This window comes from Boleophthalmus pectinirostris, unplaced genomic scaffold, assembly GCF_026225935.1.
Source record: "Boleophthalmus pectinirostris isolate CB_2022bp ecotype Guang Dong unplaced genomic scaffold, ASM2622593v1 HiC_scaffold_10, whole genome shotgun sequence".
Lineage (NCBI taxonomy): Eukaryota > Metazoa > Chordata > Actinopteri > Gobiiformes > Gobiidae > Boleophthalmus > Boleophthalmus pectinirostris.
Window position 1 is genome coordinate 23,760,571 of NW_026570971.1, and position 20,857 is coordinate 23,781,427.

Genomic DNA, 20,857 nt, shown 5'->3' on the forward strand with positions numbered 1-20,857 from the left:
TTGCTCTATTTATTTGGGGCACAATGCAAAAATATATACACATTGAAAGACACTGGACATGATTTTACTCTCTTAAAGATAGTGTCATTTTAAACAGTTTGCAGTTTGCAGTGGTCCAAAGTTATTCTTCACTTTCAACACATTTTAGCATCTTAATTATTCACAGCAATTAGTTTATAAGTGCTTTGTGCCATCACGGTAACTCTAGCAACAACTAGCATGCTAACGGGGCAAGAGTAGCTCAGCTGGTACAGTTTTTTTTGAGTGGTCATATTCACTGACCCACAGGTTGGTGGTGCGATACTAGCTCTCACAGAATGCTGTTGTTGTGTCCTTGGGCAAGACAATTAACCCCCCTCGCCCTCAGTGTCTGCATACGCTGGTGTATGAATGTGTGTGTGAATGGGTGAGTGGTTTGGTGACGTAAAGTGCCTTCACTGTGGCAAAGCTCTACATAAAAATGTGACCATTAACCATTTAACAGAGCACTTCCTGATTCACAGACAATAAAGTAGATGCAGACAGCACAACAGGCTCATTTGACCCTGTAAGAACTAAAAGAGCTTTGACCATACATCAGTGTTTACTTACTGTACATCTTTGCTCTTTGGAAAGACTGGAGCTGGAGCTTTTGTGAAATAAAATATAAAACCCTGCCAAGCACTTGAGCTCATTTAAAAATGAATGGGACTACATCTTTACAAATGGGTAAAAGGTTCACTTTAATTTTGGCTTCAGGCAGAGCAACAAAAATCTGTGTTGACTAAACTCTCCTCCTTCACCGCCCCAAACTAACCCATCACCCTCGGCAAGAGCAACAGACTAACTTTTATTTTCAATTATAAGCTTCACTAAACTTAAGCAGCCTTGTTACTCATTTTTAGTGCACTGGTCAATGAATGTGGGTGTAAAGACAAAAACTGTTATTGTAATCTAATGAGCTTTACGCCATCAGGCCTGTCACCAGAACTCATTTTGAAGTGGGATATACTGCTGAAGTAAATACAGATGAGAAACGATAATGCTGAAACTAATTTATACCATTGATACAGTAACCTAAGAGCAGATTTAAACCACAAAAAAATTCTAAAAACTCAATATTATTAATTATTTTATTTTTTTTAGCTGCAATTAATAGATATCTGCATAGCCTGAAAACTAACAAAATAATTCCCCGTAGTGCAAAGAAAAAGTACTGACCTCCCAAAAATATCATTCTGTTTGAAAAAGCCTCATGTACTGTATTGTGCGGTTGTGTATTTATTGATTCACATTCTAATCTCCTTTATGAGTGATAATAAAAACTATAAGAGCAGTGTATATGGTCAGATCTTAGGTCTGGACTGGAATTTATAATTTTGTTGCATTATATTTTTTGATTGGGTTTGATTTTAAAATGGTTTTGTAAAGAAGTTGACAGTAGAATGATTCAGGGGAAAAAACGATTTGGTTGCGACAGGAAGTGCTGCTGCTTGTTCTTTGTAAGATATGTTCTATTCACACTCCTAGTTAGAGTGCAGGGTTTTTAAACCATGTGAAAGGATTTAGTCACATAGCTCTGCTTTTACAATAGACTTTATGGGGTTTCATTTTTCATTCGAAAAAATTTCATTTTGTCTTTTGTACTTTTTTGAGATAATACAGTAGGAGATTGTATTACCCCGTTGACATGTTTTGGCTGCAAGCTGCAAGTCATCTACACAACTGCCTGGTCTTGTATGGTCTTTAAGAACTCAAGAAATCAGTTTTTATTGTTAATTGCTACAGCAACTTACCTATTTTTTCATCATTCTGAAACTTATGGATAAAACATTCCGTCTCTGAAAATGAAAGTAGAGGATGATGGACAGTGCTGCTTGTTAGAGAATGTTCTGAAAGGTGAATGTGAAGGATGATGGATGTGTAAGTGTGTTTATGTCTCCAATATTTTTTTATTATATGTTTTGTTTATGTTTAAAAAGTTCTGAATATTTGACTTGAATTTCTGTGTGTGTGTGTGTTGACAGGAGGTCCCGGCGTGGCCCTGGGCTCCTCTGGGTGGGACTGCCTGCGGGCAGGTGACACCTGCTCCAGTGATGACAGCTGCAGCCCCCGCCTCCGCACCCTCAGACAGTGTGTGGCGGGAGACGGTAGCGTCAAACTCGGCCCCGGGGCCAGGACTCAGTGTGAGAACGCCATGACGGCTCTGCTGGCCACGCCCCTTCACGGCTGTCAGTGCAAAAGAGGCATGAAGAAGGAGAAGAACTGCCTCAGCATCTACTGGAGCCTGCACCAGTCTGGACTCGTGCTGCAGGGTGAGACAAACGTTACTATGGTGACATCCTGTATGGTTTAAAGGTGCATTATGTAACTTTTTCTGGTGGTCCCTGGAGATGTTTTTGCATTTTTTTTTTCCATCTATTGCAAAGAAAATATATTGAAAAACAACAAACAACAGGGTGGCCTCTCCAGATGTGAACTGTATAACTTGTCACCTGCCACTTTAACAATGCCATACTATGGAAAATAGTAACGGAATAAAATCTCCATGGAGACAAGCTGGTGATGGAGCCTCTACCAGAATACAGTTACATGGTGCACCTTTAATTGAGATGGATTGTGGAGATGGAGACGATTTCCCATTGAACACATTGTAATTACACACATGACTATTGACTGTAGTAAACTATACTTGTGGTTTTATGAGTACTCGTACTGATACCAGCTGGTGAGTACTCGTGTGCATTGGCCTCCACAGCAGTGCTCCTCTGCTACACAAACAGTCTGAGCCTGAGGAGCGCTCCCAGCACTCTGCAGTCTGTGAATAACACACACTTTAATGACACACACACACACACAGTCTGTGGATAACACACACTTTAATGACACACACACACAGTCTGTGGATAACACACACTTTAATGACACACACACACAGTCTGTGGATAACACACACTTTAATGACACACACACAGTCTGTGGATAACACACACTTTAATGACACACACAGTCACTTTAGCTCAGACTCACTGGGTATATCCTGAATTCCCTGTGACTTTGTTAAAATAACTTTAAATATAAAAAGGCAAAAAATGTCACAGATTTTTACTAAACCAAAATAGTAGCTACAGTGTCCTATTCATAGGTTACAGCTATCCACGAGTTTCAAAATGATGACAAGTTTGGACTGTTGCTATAGCGAATAAGAATTTCTAAATATTGCATCTTTAGGATGGCAAAAAGTCCTCAAAATGTTGCATATAAGATAGAAAGCAGATTTTAAGGAAGGCCATATGTATTTTATTATAAAATTGTTAATTGTTATGACAACAGTCCTAATTTTTCATCACGTGGATCTCTCTAAGGATGTTTTGTTGAAAGTTTAAGATTTAGTACTTTTCATTTCTTGACCAACTGAACATTACACAAAACCATGGAAGGAGAAAGTATATATTTGAACTGTTACCTCACTGTTACCTTTTTGTTTGTTTGTTTGTTTGTTTTTGTTTTTGTTTGGTTTTTTGCGCACAGCTCTTACTAAATGACTGTTAAAAAGTTTCACAGTTACATGCTGTCAGTGTGCATCTGCTTTCACTTTTGGGGGGAACACACATTAGTCATCAATAAGAAAAACACTGGGTACTGCAGCTTTAATTGAACAAACATGAACAAAGGAACTTAATCAGCATCCTATCAAGTGCCTGTATCTACTGTTCCTTATCTCTTTTAACAACAATCCAACTTTTTATGGCCATAGTAAAGGAGTTTTATTGCCCAAAGTCCTCCACATCTGTTCAGCTGCATTATACAAACACCAACTCCAAAAACCTGTGTCCAGTGCCAGGGTGAAGATTATTACAGGCAGTCTTCGAGATGACTCATGAATAAGACCCAAACGATTTTTAATTAAAGCACATTTAGCTGCAGTGTGCTGTGACGGGCCTCTGCACAACAGTCAATGTTATAGAACTGCAGGCCTGTCAGAAGCTTCTGGTTATAAGATGAAGAATGGATCTGATCTTTGTTATAATGTTGTTTCCTCATCACAAACAAACCTGGAGTTGTGTTTGTTTCATTCACACTCAGATTCTCCATATTTAGGCTTAGTTTATTCTCTCACACATAAAACATTCAGTTGCACGTTGTGATGCCATGCGGTAATACAGGAAGTGCTCTACTGTGTTTTTAAAGTCAATTTCACTAGAATCATTTGGATGATTTCTGCTTTCAAATTTCCAATCTCTAAAACTAAAGGTAAACAATAGATATTAATGTGAAAACTAGCTCTACTGTGACATCACAAGGTGGAACAATGTGTTTTGGAGATTTAAACAAACTAATAATAAATGATTGCTCAGACAAAAAAGAATGAAACAAACAAAAATCCAAAAAAGTTTTTGAGGAGGTACCAACATTATACCTTGACTTAAAGCTCACAGGAATCAATTTTCCATAATATAAGACCTTTAAGAAACACATCTATTTCCAGTTTTTACATTATGTTCTAACTGGGAATATACAGGCTGTATTATTTCAATATTATGATGTTTAATTTTCTGATTTACCTAATTATAACCATGACCTGAGGGAAGAAGCTCATTTTGAATTCAACAAAAATGTGGTTGATTAAAATTCTTCATATTACAATATTTAATCAGACAGCACACAGATTTCACTTTAAAGGTGTAGTATGTAGCTTTTCTGGAACTTGAGAAGCCACAGGTCAGATCTGTGGAAAGGCAATCCCAGTGAGGTGTATTTTGTAGCAATAAAAGGGAGTTAGAAAGACTCCAAAACAGCTAGGCATATTTACATCACAACAAATCAAATAAAAGAATGTGACCAAAGTCTTGGAATGACCACCAAAAAAAAAACAAAAAAACAAAAAAAAACAATGACCTATTTTATACACCCAATACTTGCAAAAAATATTAGTAAGAGTACCCAAATTGCATGGACTAAGTGAGTACATTGGTTACATTGACAGTGGATTCACATGGATTTCCTGGTATGTGTTGTGTTGTAGGTTTGAGCCTGGTGGAGGACTATCCCTATGAACCAGAGGAGAGGGGCTCTGACTATGTGAGACTGGCCTCTATCGCTGCAGGTGAGGCTCTGGTCCATATAATCTACACTATACATTCACAAATATGACATTTATGAATTAACAGATATTTGTGTCCATTCATTGAAGCCTTAAACATTTCTAAAAAGAATTGTTGAAACTCAAGAGTTCAGTTCAATTTGTTTTGCACTGTCATAATAATACTAAAACACCTTTATTTTTTTTTATTTATTTTTTTTTTTGGTACAATAATTTTCCTCACAATCTCACCATATTTTTAATTTTGTCTTCTTAAAAGTTATTTTTCTACATAGTCTTGAGTACTATATTTTCCGGGCTATTAGGTGTGCTCTTAAGCCTCCAACCTCATCAAAAAAAGACTGCGCACCCCGCAATCTAGAGTCCTATACATGAATCCACTCGGATGTCCCAGCACGACTTCAGTAAACTACAAAGCCGCACCACCCGCAGCGCAAACACGCACGGAGCAGACAGTGACTGCGCAGCGCAACACACCCGTAGACACACTCATCACTCCACGTGGACGAGGAACGGAACGGAGGAACGAACCGAAAAAGCGAGTGCAATGTGCCACTTCTAGACACAACTGAACAACTGAGTCATTGAGTGCGTATACATGCGCATCAATAACCCGGTTATTAGCCATATCCCGGTTATGTCAGTATCCGGGTTACTGCATATACATGCGCACTGAGAAACCGGGATCCTCATACTCATACGTATACATGATCAAATGGAGTATCCGGGTTTCTTGACATAATCTTACAAATGCGCAGGCGCAAAAATTAACTTAAATCAATTTCATAAACCAGGAAAAATACAAACCGTGAGCTCCTTTAGCATAAGAAGCTAAGGAGCTACGAGATCTCCCACAATCCACTGTGCAGATTCTTCATTAAAATCTTCTGCATAAATAAACTCAACTTTACAACATATAAACCATAAACACTATAGACACATCAGCCCGTTTGATCAGATAATTCAGCTGTGATCACATTTGTTTATGTTTTACAGAAACGAAACTTAAGACCGTTTGGCTAATTAGCATAAACTGTTAGCGGTGATAAAAACAACTCGCTCCTTGCGCCGCTGATGCGATCAGTTTCTTTTGGACTAAATGACACGACTCTGTGGATTATGTGTGTAAGAGGCGCTAATGATGGTAAGTGTGTTTCGTGAGTATAGGAGATAGTTCATGTTTTAGCTTTTCAGCGTCACACGAGTGCAGGTCGTACGAGTGCAGATTGTACGTGTGCAGGTTTAGCGCAGCTCTTTAATTTTACAGTCATTTCACTCGTTTGGTCACTTTATTTATGTTGGTCAATTTATTTATGTGACTACTGTTGTGGTGAAAGGCTGGAAAGTGTCTTTTGGACGCATGCGCACTCAACTTTATGTTGCAGTAACCGGGTACTGCGTATACATGCCACAAGTAACCCGGTTACTATCGGAATAAACCAGCTACAGTAACCCGGTTTCTAATAACCGGGATACTGCCATAACCGGGTTACTGAAACCGGGTTACTGCGTATACATGCACCATCAAGAAACCGGGATACTCAAAAAACCCGATCATAACCGGGTTATTGATGTGCATGTAAACACACTCACTGCGAACACGCTGACAATCCAGCGGTCCCAGACAGCACCCTCCCTACACGCCACAACTGAACAAAGCCCAGAGTCACCGTGAACGCACCAAACAAAGTCCGACTGACCCATCCAACTGTTGTATTTCGTTTAGAGACCGGTGCGGTTTATTTGTGAAAAAAGTTTGAAAATAGGCCATTTAAAGACAGTGCGTCTTATAATCCAGAGCGCCTAATAGCCCGGAAAATACGATAACTCTTGTTGTTAGTCTGTCTACATCTCCAAAGCTCAAAATATTCTGTTCCATCTTCAAGTGGTGTTTTTGATGTTAACAGCCACCTTTTACATTTACACTACCGGTCTAAAGTTTTAGAACACCACACTTTTTCCATTTTTTATTTTTTCTGTTTATTGTTTTCTGTTGACCAAAATGTATTGTAAACTTTTGATTCATGAAAGTGTCCACCTTTGGCAGTTAGTGGTCCCTCATTTATCACAGGGGTTACATTCTAAAAATAACCCACAATAGGTGAAATCTAGCAGTAGTCAGCTTTACACTTATTATATGTGTTTTAAGGCTGGAAAACCCCTCATCACACACTTTAAACTTTTCTCAGACAGGACAGTTACAACCATTTTTGGATCCTTCTTTAAACTTATTGCTGCTATCGTCCTTTTGTTATTTTCTTCCTTCTTTATGTAACGACCGGAAGATTAATTTATTCCATAATGTCGCCCTACAGCCGCGTAACTTGTACCTTCCTTCAGCACGTCCAGAAGTCCAACTTTTTGTGCGATGGTTTGCATCTTCCTCTGCCTTTTGGGTGCGACTGCAGGAGCCTTTGTTGGTGCAGAACGTTTCGTCTGCATTGTGGGTTTTGTCAGGGAGAAAACTTGCAAACATACAGCACTTTAGAATCACACTGCTAGAGATCGAGCACTTATGTAAATGTGGCAAACTGAACACATTCTGTACTGTACAGGAGACACGGCACGGAGGAGATTAATTGACAGTGATCTACAGTCCCTTAGCCAATCAGGACGCAGGAGGAGGAACACAATTCAAGTTCATACACAGTAAAAAAAGCACTTAAAAAAATCAGCGAAACAACGAAGTCACGACAGGTGAACCACGTTATAGTGAGGGACGACTGTATAAGAGCTAAACACACTTGTGGCTCATTCTTTTTACAACAGAAATCAAATATTGTTCAGAAAGTTCATCCCAAATCTGTTGCAGAAGTTCCCATAAATCTGCGGCTCTTGTAGGTGCTTCACTCGTCTGTCCAGTTCATCCCAAACCAGCTCGATGGGGTTTAAGTCTGGACAGTGTGCTGTTTTCAAGTTTACCATCTTGTTCTTTTTTCCTGAGGTAGTTTTGCCAGAGCTTGGACTTGTGTTTTGTATCTTTTATCTTTTAACCTCTGGCTGTTCAGTTCTTCCGTTTGTGCCATTTCAAGCTCTTCATTGGACTTACACGACTTGAACTGCAATAAATAACTGGAAAAATTAGGGTGTTCTAAAACTTTGGACCGGTTGTGTAGTTCAGTAGAGATTGGCAATGCCAGGGCTGAATCATCCAACTGATTCTAGTGAAGGTGTGTGGAGTTCAAAAACACAGTGAGCACTCGCTGTATTACCACATGACATCACAAGGTGGAACATCATAACATAGATCAGAAAACAGTGTAATCTAATCCTTTGACATTTTGACATAATCTTATTTTCTTACATCATGACACTTCTATAAATGGAAGCGGTTGAACACAATAAAGACATGCATATTGCTGCGTTTGAAGTGTGTTTGTATGTAGTTAGTGTTGTTTGAAGCCAGGCCCTCTCTGAGCTCCCAGTCTGCGGTGTCTGTGCTGTGTGTGCCTATGGGCCAGCCCGGGGCCTCCTCCGCACTGCTGTTCCCCCAAAGGCACGCACTAATTACCCATTTACTTTAATGCTGCCGCGGGATACGAGTGAGCGAGGGGAGGAGAGGGAGGACGAATGAAAGGGAAGTGTCACAGCCAGACGCAGTTTGTTTACTAAAAATACGAAGAGGTGATCTGAATAGAATCTGTATAGACGTTTGTGCACACTTTGGGTTATTTAGTGGCTAGAAGACAGAATCAGTGTGTGTAAAAATCAAAAAGTTGAATAAAAACCTGGCACTTAATCAAAATTCATCATGTTTTTATTTATTTATTAAATTCTCTGTCACTTGATGCATTTTTTATTTTAAAGTGCACTGTATAACTTGTTATTGCTTTGTCTAGAATGTTCCACAATAGATAGATTAAATTAAATAGATTAAAATTAGCTACCTCAAGGGAGACAACTACAGGCTGCATTACAGGTGAGATCTGTGGAGAGGCACCTCTATTTACTGAGAGAATTATTGTATTTTTGAGCAATAGAAATACCCATACTGAATAAACGCTAGATGTGTTTAATGCCATACTATGGAACATTCCAGGTAAAGCAATAACATCTCCATGGAGACAAGCAGTTAGCGGATCCTCCAAAAGAAAAGCACCTATGATATAAAATTGAATCGAAAGTCAAGATCAATCAATATACCATATTTTTCAGACTATAAGTTGCTCCAAAGTATAAGTCGCATCAGCCAAAAAGTGTGTAATGAAGAAGAAAAAACCTATATAAGTTGCACTTTTTGGGGGAAATTTATTTTATAAAATCAGAGACCAGGACTTGAACTATAGCATAAACAACAGAACAGAACAAGTTTACCAAACTCTCCATCTCACTCCAAATCACTAAATCCACTGAATTCTTCATCCTCAGTGTCACTTCTGAGCAACTCCACAACCTCCGGAGATAAACAAAGCACCACTTCCTCTTCTATGTAGATGTCATCAGACTCAGCATCAGTTTCAGTTAGAATTATTCCGGCCTTTCTGAATCCCAACAGGATGGTTTCAATTGTCATTGAAGTCCAGTTGTCAGTCCATCCACTGACTTCCAGGAAAGTTGAATGGTGCACCCTCCCGGTTACCGTGAAGCTGTGTTCTCCATCCCCGCTTTCCACCAGTCCCCCACAAGTTTCTTCCTCACTCCAAACTTTCTTTCTTCTGCTCGATCACCGTTTTCGGCTGCATATTTCACTACTTGCAGCAGGACAGAGGCTCTTTCTGCAGGAGACATGCGCAGTAGAGTGAAGTGACAGAGGGACTGGAGTAATAGGTGGAGCTGACACTGACACACAAGCCTAGAGCTTCTCACGGCTGTCAGTGTGAACATTTTAATATATCGCACCGGAGTATAAGTTGCAGGAAACACCCAAACCATGAAAAAAAAAAGTGACTTATAGTCCAAAAAATACGGTAATGAAAAATGAGTTAGTGATTGCATATTAGGGTTTCAAATTATGGCTTCTGAAAGTTGAAGGAAATATCTTTGTGTATTTGATAAATAAAAAGCTGATCTTAAACTGATATTATTCCAATACAGAAAAAATAAAAGTATACTGGACTTAAATGGTTTACAAAAGAATTGTTGTCTTTTTTCATAAGAAAGATGCAGTTATGTTCTGTGTTATCTCCCCTTGACAAAGTGAGTCAGTGAGATTAAAAAGACTGAGAAACATAATGGTATAAACCAAGTGATTAGAGTCCAGTGCATTTGCGCCTGCCATAAGTGTAATGATCATGATAACAGCACTCAGACAGAGGCCACGCTTCATTAGCTTATAATCTCTATCCGTTTACACAGCTATAGAGATATATTTGTACTAGAGAAAACAAAAAGTGAAATAACTGAAATAAGTGCAGTAGATACTCACATTAAAAGAATCCTGCTGCTCAGCGCTTCTAACCAAACCCAATAACTTATCATGACCTGTGTTGGTTGCATTGCTTCTGACCGGTTAGTCTATATTAGCATCGACAAAAGCAGAGTACCAGTGGTTTTTGAGTGCAGTTTTTCAACAGCATAAAAGTTTACTAGCCTGATTCATACCTCGCAGCATTAGGATTCGTTCGCTCGACGGTAAGTGGGTACTTTTTTTATTTAACCAATCCCTGCTATTTGGTCATGACCTATGTAATGCTCCAAATCCCATAGGAAGAAGGGCAATAACGTCTTTCCTATTTATAAAATTCACCACGGCTTTTAATCCTTGATCTTGAGAATTGTTGCCAACACTGAGTGTCTGTCTTCGTTTACATCCATCTCGACCTCTTTGTTTACTGTTGTGTTTTGTACCACAAAAACGAAACCCAAACAGACACTTGAGTTTGACGTCATGGCCTCACAGCTCTTCACTGATTGGTCGGTGCTCGGTTTACAACTTCTGGGGTTCTTGCAAACCGTCTAGTGTATTTCGATTCCTGACCTAGTCGCTGGAGAGAAATGAAATTGAGCGGAGGTACTAGGTGGTGCCAGCCTGGCTAAAAGTTTAAATCCATACCAGATATTTAAAACTGTCTTGAAAATAACCAAAAAATCAGATTTATCTAGCCAGAGCATAGACTGTATATATGAATAGACATAGCTAACCCGCTGGCCAGTGTGTGCCAGTTCACTTCGTACTGAGAAACTGTCACAGCTCTCTCTGTAACTGCTCCTATCAGACTTGTCAATTTGGTCTTAAAATGTTCATATTAACCCACTCTGCATGATCCTGGTGTTTTAATATTGCTGATTTGTTTATTTCAAGACATGAACATTAGTAGCAGATAGGTCAAACTGCTTAACTGCAAGCCTCAATGGGCTTCATTTGACTGGAGCTGAATGCTATGGGTGACATCACACTCACTTAGTCCACTTGTTTATACAGTGTATGAGCCCATGGCCAAGGGAAGTGGAGGTGCTGAGAGGGAGAGTTTTATTTTGTTCTTAAATTGTTCTTTCATTGTTCTTAAATTGTCATATATTAAAGTGTATATGTCAATAAAATGTTGAATTTCAATCTATTTATATTTGATATAGGCTAAGAGGGTTTAAAAAAAAAAACTTTTTCACAAAAAAAAAAGACTTCCAGCGACTTTGTATGAGAGTGAGAAAAAAAGATAAGTGAGATTTCAGTGTTGCCTATTCAAATATCTTATGCTTTTCCATTACATATATACTGTACTGTACTGTTTTGTATTCCTTCACCTAGTTCAGTATATTTTACACCAACACAATGTGATGTATTTATATGCACTGTCAAAACAAACTCACACTAACAAACAAGTGATATAAGTCGCACGATTCACTCTCCAGGCTTCATTTACATCCACTCCGTGTATTACAGTTGCTACACTCATATACTGTAATCCTCCTTAACCCTTCACGTGCCATCTGTTTCCTGCTATTCCTGCGTGGCAAATATAGCCTTTTATAGTCGCTTCTCTGTTACATAATGCAGATGATTGAGGCAGGAGAGGCTTTCCCTAACCTGTATTAAACCGTGTACAGCTATGTCATTTCCTCCTATTACCGCCGCAGTGTTTGAGCTTTGACAGTTGGCCCTAATGTTTTTCTCCCAGGCATTTCACTCGAGTTCTCAGCTCCTCGGACGCATCTCAATGAGCTATTAACATTAAGAATGCTTCTGGGCAGATACTAATGTCATTTTATTTAGCGCGAGCTGTAGCCAACGTCAATAAGTATATGTAACCTTGTTCGCATAAGGACGAGCAGGCAGGGAATCGTAATCTGTTTTTAATTGTGAATTTAAGTTACTAAGACCAAATATGTTTGAATACCAAGAGAAGTTGCAGGGTAATTTTTGGAATGAGGTCCCCAAGGCGTAAAGGTGCACTGCATATATTCAATGGTGTTTCTAACCAGAGATAGTAGCTTTCTCATTTTGTGAATCCATTCTGTTCAAATAGAAGCATGTCTCATTGTCTTCTGCAGTGTCTATTTTTGCAAGAGGGAGAAATTTAATAATAGTTACAAAAAAAAAATATTGTGGTTGGTAAGTTTTACCAGCCACCGACATTAGTTCCAACCACTGCCAGTATGATTTATAATGATTTAGGGCGCAATGTTGGAGGGGGAAGTTACCTTATAGGTGCAGACCAATGAGTGCAGACCTGGATAAAAACCAACATAAAGATGCACTATGTAACTCTTCTGGAGATACTTGACTCCACAGAAACAGTATTACTTTGCCTGGAATAGTTCACACATAGTTCACAGTAAGGCTTTAAACATGCATACTTTTACCTACCTTTATTTAGCATCCCTTTATTTCATTACAGGTGTTTTATTGCTCAAAAATACCCTGAAGAACATGCTTACCATATTTTTCAGACTATAAGGCGCACCAGATTATTAAGGCACTTTAAGTGAAACTAACGGATGACACTTGAGACTGATCCCTTAGCTCAGAGGTCCATGATCCATTGGCAGATCGTGGCGTAACGTGCCTGGCGTTGCCTCTCTGTCTTGGTGAATGTGTATTATGAAGGTGAATGTGGGAGGAATCATTTAAGCCTGTTTTTTTATTTCCTACAAGGAGGACTCAAATATACATAGAACACTAATGTGTTTAATGCAGCTTTGGGCATTACGGTGCCGTAATGCTCTGACAATCCATCAAGCGGTGCGGCTTCATAGTTTACCAAAGTCGTACTAAAACATTTTGACAGATTTTTGAGCAACGTGTACCTCATAAAATCGGTTCCAGGTCAGTACAGTACAACCAGAATTAAAGCATGAAGATTGTAAGGTGCACTGTAGATTTTTGAGAAATTTAAAGGATTTTAAGTGCGCCTTTAAGTCTGAAAAATATGGTACTGTAAGCAGGGTCGCTTTTCTACAGATCTGACCTGTACCTTGGCCTGGTTACATTCTTGTCTCCATGGACTTAGAAGTTTAATTCAATAATGTGGAACCTGTGAGACAAGCAGGTGCCAGACCCTCAAACTGAAAAGTTACATTGTGCACCTTTAATCTGAGCAATGTTAAACTTCTACCATCTTTCAGAATGAATTGTATTTGCTTTTATATCCATTTAGCATCAAGTGACACACAAGTGTCTACATGGGTCATAAGTACATGTGAAGAGGTTTTATTCAATACTTAAAGGTGCTTGATGTAACTTTTCTGGTATAGAGTGTCCTTCACCTGCTTGTCTCCATGGTGATGTTGTTGCATTGGCTTGAATGATTCACAGTATGACCTTAATATTCTTCAATCTTGCATTTATTCAGTTATATAATATTTGTTTTGCTCCAAAATATCTTGAGAAATCTAACTCTGTATCTTGGCATGGAAATGTCACCTGCTTGTTTTCACTGAGATACAAGTTTAATGCCATACTGTGAAACATTTGAGGCAAAACAATAGCTTCTCGTGGAATGAAACGGGTGACAAACACTCTGCCAGAAAAGTTACACAGTCCATCTTTTGCTGAACAAACAAAATAATCCCTCTCAAGAAATCAATCTTTGTTCTTCTTTCCCCTATTACCTGTGCATAAAAGAGTGTGATTAAATATGCTAGAGGTACAATACACATCACAGGAAGAGCTGCTTTGCATTGAGTCCCCCATTTAAAACCCCATAAATCACACGACCTTTGACCTCACCCATAAGCTTTAATAATATGCCCGAGCTGTTTAAGCCTGTTTTGAATTACTGCAGCACTGGACTCTTCCCACTGTACCTCCTCCTCCTCGTAAATTCTCTGCCGTGTGGAGGTCAGAGTTGGAGTCGGCGCCGTGCATCTCGACTAGAGAACTGCCAAAACACAAAGAGGTGATTAATGGGTGTTTTTACGGTGTTCTAGCAGCCCTCGCTCACTCCAGACGGGTGACCCCTTCTCAAAGACGCTCTCTCTGCAGTCACTCTGCATCATTATATTTTAAGAGGACAGTGTTCAAACTACAGCGGACACATCGCTTAGAAAAGTCAAAGAGTTGTGACAGCAGCAGTGCACAATTTACATAGGGACATTTTTATTTGTTTTATGGATGATGAGTTTTGAGCTTTATGGGAAAAGTGGACTAGGGACTCTAAATTTAGACTATAAATTTGGAAATTTGGAAGGTACAGGGAATGGCTTTATAGCTCAATAAAAGCTGAGTAGGTCCAGGTAATACTGTAATACTGCAAAAGTGAGGACTAAACCAGGTCTTAACCAATATTAAACCAAGGCTAATCCAACACTGAACATGGACTCAACGAAACCAGAACAAAGCCAAACCAAACCAAGGTTAAACCAGAACTAAACAGGTCTAAAACTACAACTACACCCATATTAAATGTCTTATATCAGGGTGTCAAAGTCAAATTCACAGAGGGCCAAAATTAAAAGCTGGGACTAAGCCGTGGGCCAAACTAAATATTTATTGAAAAATTTCAACAACATCTGCATGTTTTCTCTTCTTTTGAGATCTGTAATGTTAAACCTTTTCTGATTAAAATAAATGTTTAATAATAGTTTTGCTTAAACATTGAATCCAGAACAAGTATAAATATAAATTAATAAGAACATTTTAAATAAATAATGTCTCTATAGCCTATCTGTAGCAGGTGAGCCAGCTCTAAGACATATTTGATATGATCTCACAGGCCAAATATGATTATATCATGGGCCAAATTTGGCCCCCGGGCCAGAGTTTGATATGTCTGTTTTATATTATGCAAGATTGACTCTTGTGCACTTTAAACCATGTTATAATGCTGTTACTTCCCCAAAAGCATAACCCAGAATTGTGTTTTATTTCATTCACAGTTTGAGTAATCCTTTATTAGTACATCTCCAAACATTTGAATTCTCTGTTCCACCTTGTGATGTCATGAAGCTATAGTTTTCAAGTTAACAGCTACCTTTTCTCTTTTGTTTTGTAAAGACTGGCAATTCCAGTGCTGAAATGATTCTAGTGAAGGTGTATTTTGGAGTTTAAAAGCACAGTGGAGCACTTCCTGTATTGTATGTATGTGTGTGTTAAACATGTGAATGAAACAAAACACAACTCCAGGTCTGTTTTGATGAGGAAACAACATTTTAACACAGATCAGAAAATAGCGTAATATGGGCCCTTTAAATTATGACTGAAAATACATCTTTACTAGACGTAAAGATGTATTTATGTTCTTGTGTGTATTGTCACTGATAAATAAACACATTAATTCCTAACTCAATCTCACAATGGAAAAAGGCTAACCATATTTTGTTAGATTCTCTAGATTCTCTCTTCCATTAGTGACACTTAATCAAAAAGTCATATTATTTTAAAACAGCACTGACATTATCATCCATCATTTGTTCTGTAGGAAGATGCAGCGTCCACCATGCCTTATCATGTCAACAATGATAAATCCACTGTACATGGTAAAGAGTATAGCACTGTCATTTCTTCATTAATTTTAATTAGTTCAGTCAGTCAAAGTGGATAAGATTTGTCTTCTATTTGTTCATTTATTCATTTATTTTGTTAGATTGAAGAGCTGTGTTCATGACAGCTTTAATTAATTGAATACATTAACCAGTGCATGTCGATACGTGTTTGGAAATGTAAATGAGCCCATAATATTGTTGTTTGGACATTGTGTATTAGAGACAGTAATATTGATTTACAGCTCTGCACGATCAACCGATTTTCTGGCCAAACACAAAGCTCTAATTTTGGGCTCATCTTAAAATTGTTATATTTTTTTCTCATCTACTGTATGTTATAATGTTGTTTCTTCATCAAAAACATACCTGGAGTTGTGTTTAGTTTCATTTGTGCATGTTTAGTTCTTCTCTCAAACTGAAAACAAGGTAGAGTACCGTTGTGGTAATACAAGAAGTGCTCCATTGTATTTTAAAGTCCATACATCTTCACTAGAATTATTTGGATAATTTCAGCCCTGGATTTGCTCATAGTCAACTAAAGGTGAAAGGTTAACTTGAAAAGTACCACTTTATTACATCACAAGGTTGAACAGCGTTTTGAGCTTTGGAGATGGGAGACTAATAATAATGCTTTTAAGGAGGTAACAAGATCCTAACATTTTAAAGCTCACAAGAGTCAAGTTTGTGTACTATAGGACCATTAACATTTAACATCTCCTGCCTTTTTACCTCTTTGACCTCAAACATTATACACATTGATTTTTAGATCCATTGTAATTGTTGTAAATTCCCCAGTAAAACTGTTAGATCAGTAACTGTTTATTTAGATCAGGCATTCATAGGCACCTCAGGGTCCTTAGGAGCACCATGGTAATCCTATCACTGTTACCATGACGGCGCTGTTATTTGTGGACTAACTGCTGTAGTTGAAAGGGACTGTTTTGAATTTTGAACATAGGGCCTCATTTCCTAGTGAGCCAGAGTGTTGGAGACGTGTGGAGACACTTTTTAAAATATTCCATCCAGTCCTTGTATTTGCTGAAGTCACTGGTGCTAGGCTAGTGCATGTCAATGGCCATAGTTAGCCTGCCACTAAAAACAGTTTTACCCATTCCACAAAGCGCCTGAAGCAAAACAGTTATAATGCCAGACTGTCGATGTCAAAGTCTGTGTTGATAAAATAATTTTAGAAGTAAAACCAACCTTGCGTTTGAAGGATATATGTCTGAGCAGCAGCAGCGAGTTGTACTTCCTGTTAGAAAGCTTGGCAGCGGCGGCCTGATATATGAGAAAATAATCCCTCAAGATGCAATGATTCATGTGATGCAAGGTTATTTTATTTCAAACATTATTCTATCAACACATTCACATCGACAGTCTGGCATAATAACAGTTTTGCTTCAGGTGTTTTGTTGAGTGTGTAAGACTGTTTTTAGTGTCAGGCTAACTATGGCCATTGACATGCACTAGCCTAGCACCAGCGACTTCTGCAAATACAAGGATGGTGTCTCCACACGTCTCCAGCACTCTGGCTCACTAGGAAATGAGGTCCTATGTCCTAAATTCAGAACTGTCCATTTAAGATCTTTACCTTTAACCTCTCGAAGTCTGCGTCTATGACAGAAGTGGGTTTGCATATATCTAATAGTTTCTTTAATTGTTATGTAATATTCTGACGCTTATTAACTTGATTAACTTGATTAATTTACCTGATTGTTGATGTGAACTGTTTAAGTGTGACTCATAGACTGATTATGTCTGTGTGTAACTTCACTTAGTAATATGAGTCATGTGTTTATAGATAACCAGATGCAAGGATAGTACGGATGAAAGGATAGATTAACAGACAGCAAAAAAGATTAAAGCCTCCAAAATACATTCTGGTGTCCATTTTTACTCTCTGACCGGAGTATTGTCTGGATGAAGTGTCCCAGTACACATTTTACAGTCCTCACTAGAAATCTCCAACAGTAATATTCCCTGTTTTAACATGGTATCCGAGTGAATTGTACAGTAAAGTACAGTGTTTGTGATCATACCAAAACTTAACTTTAGTACAGTTTTAAAGCTGCAGTAAATATAACATAATACAGTGAATGAAGTAAACAGATAGTGTTGTTATCGCCCCTGGACTGTGAGCTGTGATCATGTGGAGTCTTATGCTCTAGGATCTGTGCTCAAGGATTGCTTTGAATGTACTCCAGTGTATAAGAAGTGACACAGATTATAGATGAAAACCTATATGTATATTTCTAATCCCAGTGAAGTGTGCGCTGCAGGCCGTTTGTCTCACACACACAGGCACACATCTGTCAGGTCTGCATACTTTGTGGGCACACTACATCAGCTTGCATTACTTTATGGGAGACTTGCCCTAGATAACATGCTTTCTTCTACTTCTTCGCAATAAACTTTTAACATGTGCAGATGTTTATTTGACATTGTGTTCAGTGTAAATAGTAAAGTTGATCAAAAATTGCATAGTAATACAAATGGGGTCCCGCTAAAGAAAGGTCTTGCTCTTACTTCGCTCTGTTTTTTTTATTTTGGTTGGTGATGAAATGTTGCATCAGTAAGAAACCGCAATGAGAAATTATGAAGTTTTATGACTTTTATTAAAAACGTTGAACTTTGTGTGTGTATTTTGTATGTGTGTGTGTGTGTGTGTGGTCCTGAAACATATAAACACAGGGAAAAAAGTATAAATTATAATATACTCTATAAATGCAAACAAACACGCCAGAAACAAGTGATAATAGCTCTGTAATAATAGCAGGCTGTTAGCTGGCTCTTAGCACCTGGTACTTAGCATTTCCCGATATTACAAATAAACATCTAACTGGCTCTTAAACACACATTTTCAATAATCTGCTATTGCTACCAACTTCAAAACACTCTGTTGATGTATATATGTGCCTTTTTTAAACCACTACTCAATTCTTTAATAGGCATTCGAGATTTGCACCCACAAGCTTCGCACGACACACTGAAAACAACTAAAACACGTAACGCTGTCAACCGAACTTAAAACAAACAGTATCTGATTGGTTACAATGTCTGTCAATCAAACACCTAGTAGAAAGAGATTACCATATTTTCGGACTATAAGGCGCACTTAAAATGCCTTTCATTTTCTTAAAAATCCACAATGCATTTTATAATCCAGTGCACCTTATGTAATGTAATGTTATGTAATCTAATGTAATTCTGGTTGTGCTTACTGACTCTGTGGTACACGGCACTCAAAAATCTGTCAAAATATTTTAGTACGACTCTGGTAAGCTACGAGGCCGCACCACTTGATGGATTGTCGGAACATTTACGGCTCGGAGCCTCGTGGAGTTATAATCTCTGAAAAGATTCACATGAGCCTCTGTCACAGAGAGAGCACACATATTCCACTGAGTTGTGTCCAACAGAAGCTGATCGCATCAGCGCACAAGGAGAGAACTGTTTTTTTCAGCACTTACAGTTTATGCAAATTAGCCATGTGGCTTTAAGTTTCGTTTCTGTAAAACTAAACAAATGTGTGCAAAGACACAAACAGATTATTACTCAATGTATATTTGAGTCATCCTCATAGGAAATTAAAAAAACAAACTTAAATGATCCACCCACATTCACATTCAGAATACACTTTCACTGAGACAGGGAGGCAACGCCAGGCGAGTTACACCACGATCTGCCAATGGATCGTGGATGCCTGGGCTAAGAGATCAGTCTCAAGTGTCGTCCGTTTATTTTACTTAATGCTCCTTATAATCCTGTGCGCCTTATGTATGAAAATAGATGAGAGAATCCAACATCATTGATATTGTGCCTTATATTGTGTGCTTTATAGTCCGAAAAATACAGTATGTCCTTCGACACACATTCCTTCAAAGTTTTTCCTCTGGAAGGTCTTCTGCCTCATTTGCTGCCACATATGCCTGCAGCATCTCAAATGCCCATACCTAGCCAGTGAATATAACTTTTAGTAAATGAATAATGAGAGAACAGAGTAGCATGGTTTAAAACTCAGAAAGTTTTATCATGCATAATATTTTCCCTTTAACCTCAAGTAACTCACAGCTCGACTTTAAACCATGAATGCTGAACTTGAGTTTGGTCAAAGCAGAAGGCTCCATGAAGTGACTTTGTACACAGATTTCAGTCCCCTCAATGCGACGAGTACCCGCCCACGCCCCCCTCGGCTTCCTGTCATCGGTGGCTCTGCTGTAACAGTGGGGATAACCTATGCTTTGTGCTGGTATGAGAGCTGACTCCTCCAAGGCCATTCATATTTGATTTGACAGCTTGTTGAGAGCCGAACTCACCAGGAGACAGAACTACAGGCAGTTTACAAACTAATGAGCAGACTATGTGCCAGAGGAGAGACCATCATGGACTTATTGACTGGGAGGGGCTATGGGGAGAATGCACACGTGATGTAGAGATGGGCCCAGAATCATAAAAGTGCAGGAGAATGGGCTTGCTGTTGCCTGGTGACTGGTCGACTGGTGCCAACTTCATCATTTCTATTCATATTCAGTGACTATTGGAGTCCCTCACCCGCTCCCTGCACATTCGGGGACACTACAGTTTTACTAAGCTGCAATTATGTGCCACAAAGGAACACAGGGGAAAAGTATGTCATAATATTATATTCGCATTTTCAAATACAAATACTATAACTAATACAACTACTACTACTACTTCTACCACTACTACTACCATCGCTACTATTACTACTACTACTACTGCTATTACTATTACCACTACAACTACTATTACCACTACTACTACTACTGCTGCTGCTTTACCATCAAGAGCAAAAATACAAAAACACCTTTTCCATTTCTAATTGCATGACTAGTGCAAATAAATACTACAAAATCTACCATGAAAACCTATTTTTGATATCAGAAATCTTCA

The 20,857-nt window shown here is 38.6% G+C and overlaps 1 protein-coding gene across 1 annotated transcript in view; it reads left to right on the forward strand.

The window, feature by feature from the left end:
* Nucleotides 1-1,826: 1,826 nt before the first annotated feature.
* gfra4a (GDNF family receptor alpha 4a) overlaps nucleotides 1,827-20,857 on the forward strand; it is a 62,717-nt gene continuing 43,686 nt past the window's right edge. The window contains exons 1-3 of the mRNA XM_020921874.2: nucleotides 1,827-1,878; nucleotides 2,007-2,294; nucleotides 5,006-5,086. Of these exons, the coding sequence (XP_020777533.1) occupies nucleotides 1,827-1,878; nucleotides 2,007-2,294; nucleotides 5,006-5,086 (421 nt within the window). The remainder of the gene's footprint in view (nucleotides 1,879-2,006; nucleotides 2,295-5,005; nucleotides 5,087-20,857) is intronic.